The sequence below is a fragment of the Poecilia reticulata genome, linkage group LG14, assembly GCF_000633615.1.
Source record: "Poecilia reticulata strain Guanapo linkage group LG14, Guppy_female_1.0+MT, whole genome shotgun sequence".
Taxonomy (NCBI): Eukaryota; Metazoa; Chordata; class Actinopteri; order Cyprinodontiformes; family Poeciliidae; genus Poecilia; species Poecilia reticulata.
In genome coordinates this window covers 8,511,640-8,515,315 of record NC_024344.1, presented here as the reverse complement: position 1 = coordinate 8,515,315, position 3,676 = coordinate 8,511,640, and the positions used below count along the sequence as shown (strand labels likewise).

The 3,676-nt window shown below is 38.6% G+C and overlaps 2 protein-coding genes across 2 annotated transcripts in view; one reads left to right on the top strand and one right to left on the bottom strand.

Annotated features, from left to right (window-relative positions):
* The window catches only part of LOC103475678 (zinc finger Y-chromosomal protein 1), a 50,720-nt gene that overhangs the window by 38,958 nt on the left and 8,086 nt on the right, over window positions 1–3,676 (bottom strand). The window lies entirely within an intron of this gene.
* On the top strand, window positions 1,201–3,463 carry LOC103475417 (lipocalin-like). The gene is made up of 6 exons (XM_008427009.2): window positions 1,201–1,355; window positions 2,514–2,653; window positions 2,727–2,806; window positions 2,877–2,990; window positions 3,069–3,170; window positions 3,263–3,463. The coding sequence occupies exons 1-6, from the start codon at window positions 1,263–1,265 to the stop codon at window positions 3,280–3,282; spliced, it is 549 nt and encodes a 182-aa protein (XP_008425231.1). The 5' UTR covers window positions 1,201–1,262; the 3' UTR covers window positions 3,283–3,463.

Here is a 3,676-nt window from a genome sequence, read left to right as displayed (position 1 = left end):
CGGTATGAACAAGTTGTTCTTTTATTGCAAAACTAAATTAAGTCCCCCTTTATGGTAAAATATTCTTTAGCAAGATCTTTCTTTCTATTCATTTTTCAACACCAGGACGCAGTTCTACAAACTTGACAGCAATAAAGTAGTGGACTAGAACTTTGACAGGGAAAATAAACATTGTAGTTCCCCATCTATCCACCTGAGCTCAGCACATGTTGGAGGATCATTAGGAATTCAGTCTGCAGGTGTGTTTGTCTGTGTTTCACAACTGCTGACAGACACATTGGTTTGATTCTATGGCTGCAGAAAGCAATGGAGGGCAGCTGCAGCCTTGTTTACCAAAAACGGTCCTGTTTTTGTCCTGTCAGCTCAGTAAATCAACTTAAAGAAACAAAAACATTTAAGTTCTAACTGAACGTAAGGAGAAATGAACTTGTTCCTTACCTCCCTCCCTCTCTCACACAGAGCTGACGGGATTGAGTCCTGGTAGGCTCAACCCTTGTGGTTGTCAATCTGTACCTGCGTTCGCCTGAAGCCTCACATGTTTGTTACAGCTGTTGTATCGGAAAAACGAATGTCCTGTCGCGGGAACGCGCATCGCTCTAAACTCGCAGATTGATGAGAAAACGGACTGAAATATGACCAAATAGCCAACTTTTAAAGATATTCGTAACATTAAAATGTTTCAGAATAACAGGATAATATTTGGGGTAAATAGATATGCAAATATCGGCAAATTAATAATTTGCTTTGCCAAAAAAATTTAACCCCATCCAAACTTGAATAAATAAAAAGCTAAAATTAAATAACGTTTTCTACACAATCACACTTGTTCTATGAGCTGCTGGTATGAGCTTCATAGCAATTGCTATTTTGGAGATAGCCCATGCAGATATTGGCAGGCTAATAATTTGCKTTGCCGGAAAATGCATAAGAAACACGATAATGTTACGAATATCTTCAAAAGCTGCCCCTTCGGTCATATTTCAGTCCATTTTCTCAYCAATCTGTGAGAGTTTAGAGCGATGCGCGTCCCCGCGACAGGGCATGGAATTCTCTGTAGGTATGCGTTTCTCGGCATAACACCTGGTCAACTTTGGGTTGGCGTGTGTGGCAAGTGGAAGGGAAAAGATACATCCCCGCCTCCCCTCCCCCGTCTTCTACATCACCTCTTCTCTCTGCTATATAAATAATCACCGGACCGACTTTTCGACACCCCTGCAGAACTTCATACAGGCTCCGGGCRGCATACCTTATCTTCAGTAGCCATGACTCCACTGTTGGTCCTGCTGGGGGCCGCGCTCTGCTCCCTGACGATGTCCACGGAAATCGTCCCTCAGCCAGGATTTGACTTAAAGTTGGTAAGAGACGTTGCAGAATTAACGATGCGTGTTATTGCACGCGGATTTATACTCTCTATATAGAAAATCTGTAAATGTTTTTTCTGCAGTGACCTTCTGGAATTTTGAGGAAATTAAATACTGGGCATATTTAACTTTTTAAATTTTGAATATGCTTTTGTATATTAAGTTTTACTTCAGACAATAAAGGAAATTCGGAACTGGTATTCAAACACAAGTGTAAAAAATAAAACAGGCACATTATCAGCGATTGATGCAGTTATCAGTCATCAACAGACTGCTATTTATCATCACATTAATATCATAAAAACTTCTTATGTACGATATAAAATTCAATTTCAATTGAAAAAAATCTGTAAATTTACATCATTCGGAACACTTTCCGATTAGATTCGTAAATTAATTATATTTTTGTGCAGCAATGGACAACCACTAAATTTATATTTTAAAGCCAAACAACTTTAAATACAGCATAGTTATTTAGTTACATGCATTTTATTATTGGCACAAAATAATTATGAATGTTTGACAAATGTACTTAAATGCTTTATAGGTAATATTAATACTTTTAAAGGGGAGTATTATGTAAAATAGTCTTTTCCGAGTTTTATGTCATGTTGCTATTCCCTCACCAAAATCATGCATTTTGTTGCTTTGATTCTTTCATGTATGTTTGATAAATCCTTRCAAATATTTTAGGAGCCTAAACACTTGCTCTTACATAGCTCTTACATGTAAATCGCTGAATCCTGGTTTTGTATCCACACCTTCCCCATTTAGCTCCTTCAGACTRGCAGCAGCAATTAGCAAAAACCTGTTGAAACTGCATCTACTGAGCTCATCATACCAACTGCTTGTTTTAAGAACTGTAGTAAATGACATAATAAAGAAGCATTGTTGTGAGGACATGCTGAAGGCGGAATGTCAGAAACAGGAGTTTYTTAAAGAGACAGGGACCCAATTTCAAGGTGTCAAAGTTCTTTCAAGAGATACTTGATACAGACAGCATTTTAGACCAGAAGGTATCATAGTAACTTGATTGTGCTATAAAATGGCACTATCCCTTGGAAATGTATAACACCTCCCCTTTAAAAGCAAAAATAACATTTCAAGGTTATGCTGAACTAACGGTTTTTAATRTTCTGTTTGCTTCAACAGGCAGAAGGGAAGTGGTACTTGATCGGAATCGCTACCAACAGCAGGGCATACATCAACAAAATAGTTACAATGAAAATGGGCATTGCCACGCTAACATCAACTGCGGAGGGACACATGCGTGTGTCATACGCAGGTCTTAAGTAAGAGGGCAGAGAGAGACAGAGGGAGAGGAACATTGATAATGAATCACAAACAAGTTGTATCTTCTTGCAGCAAAGACGGTTCTTGCTACAGAAGGAGCTACGAGGCCAACAAGACCGACGTGCCTGGGAAGTTTCTATCCATCRGTAAACGTAAGTACAATGCACACACCAAAGTAACACGGTTCTAACAGACACACTGACATTTTATTGCTTTTGTCAGATGGGGGCATTGAGAACTACACAATTRTGGTGGAGATCAAGTATGATAACTTTGCACTGGTTTACAACATCAAKAAGAAGARTAAGGGGGACGTCAAATTCGTCAGACTTTATGGTGAAGTTCTCACTAGCAGTGCTACATTTTGTGTTGCCGTATCTTTAGTAGCAAATTAATCTTTTGTGACCTTTCCAGGCCGTGCAGATGAAGTCATTGCCGAAGTGAAGGAGAAATTCAGWCGGCTCGCCCATGACATTGGCACTCAGACTGAAAACATCTTTTTCCTTCCTAAAAGTGGTACTTTTTAAATCACTGGATCCTGTTTTTGTATCCATCTGCATTAAAGTGATKCAAACACTAATCAATTTAATCTCTTTTGCTTTCCTCAGCTCCGTGCCCACCTAACTAATCTCCCCCAGTCGTCTTGTCGGTGACTGAAGTGGCGGATCGTTACCTTTGCTATCCACCTATCAAATCTACTGGCTAAAACGTCATCTTCAGTTACTTCACTTTGCAACGACTCTACTGTTCCATTTTCCTTGGCACCATAATTGAGTTCTACTGGCAAAATAAAAGAAACGGCTAAAATACTTTGCTTTATTATCTWTTTTTAACAAATACGCAGACGTACATCCATAACAACACAATTCRGATTTCCTTTTTATCAAGTGTTTACATYTACACRCTTTGTACAGATCTGTATACAAAACAATAATTTACGTCCCATAGAAGTCTAGTTACACTTAACTATACAACAAGTTGTAAGTGAAATAAATATAAAAACAGAAATGATCACAGGTGTT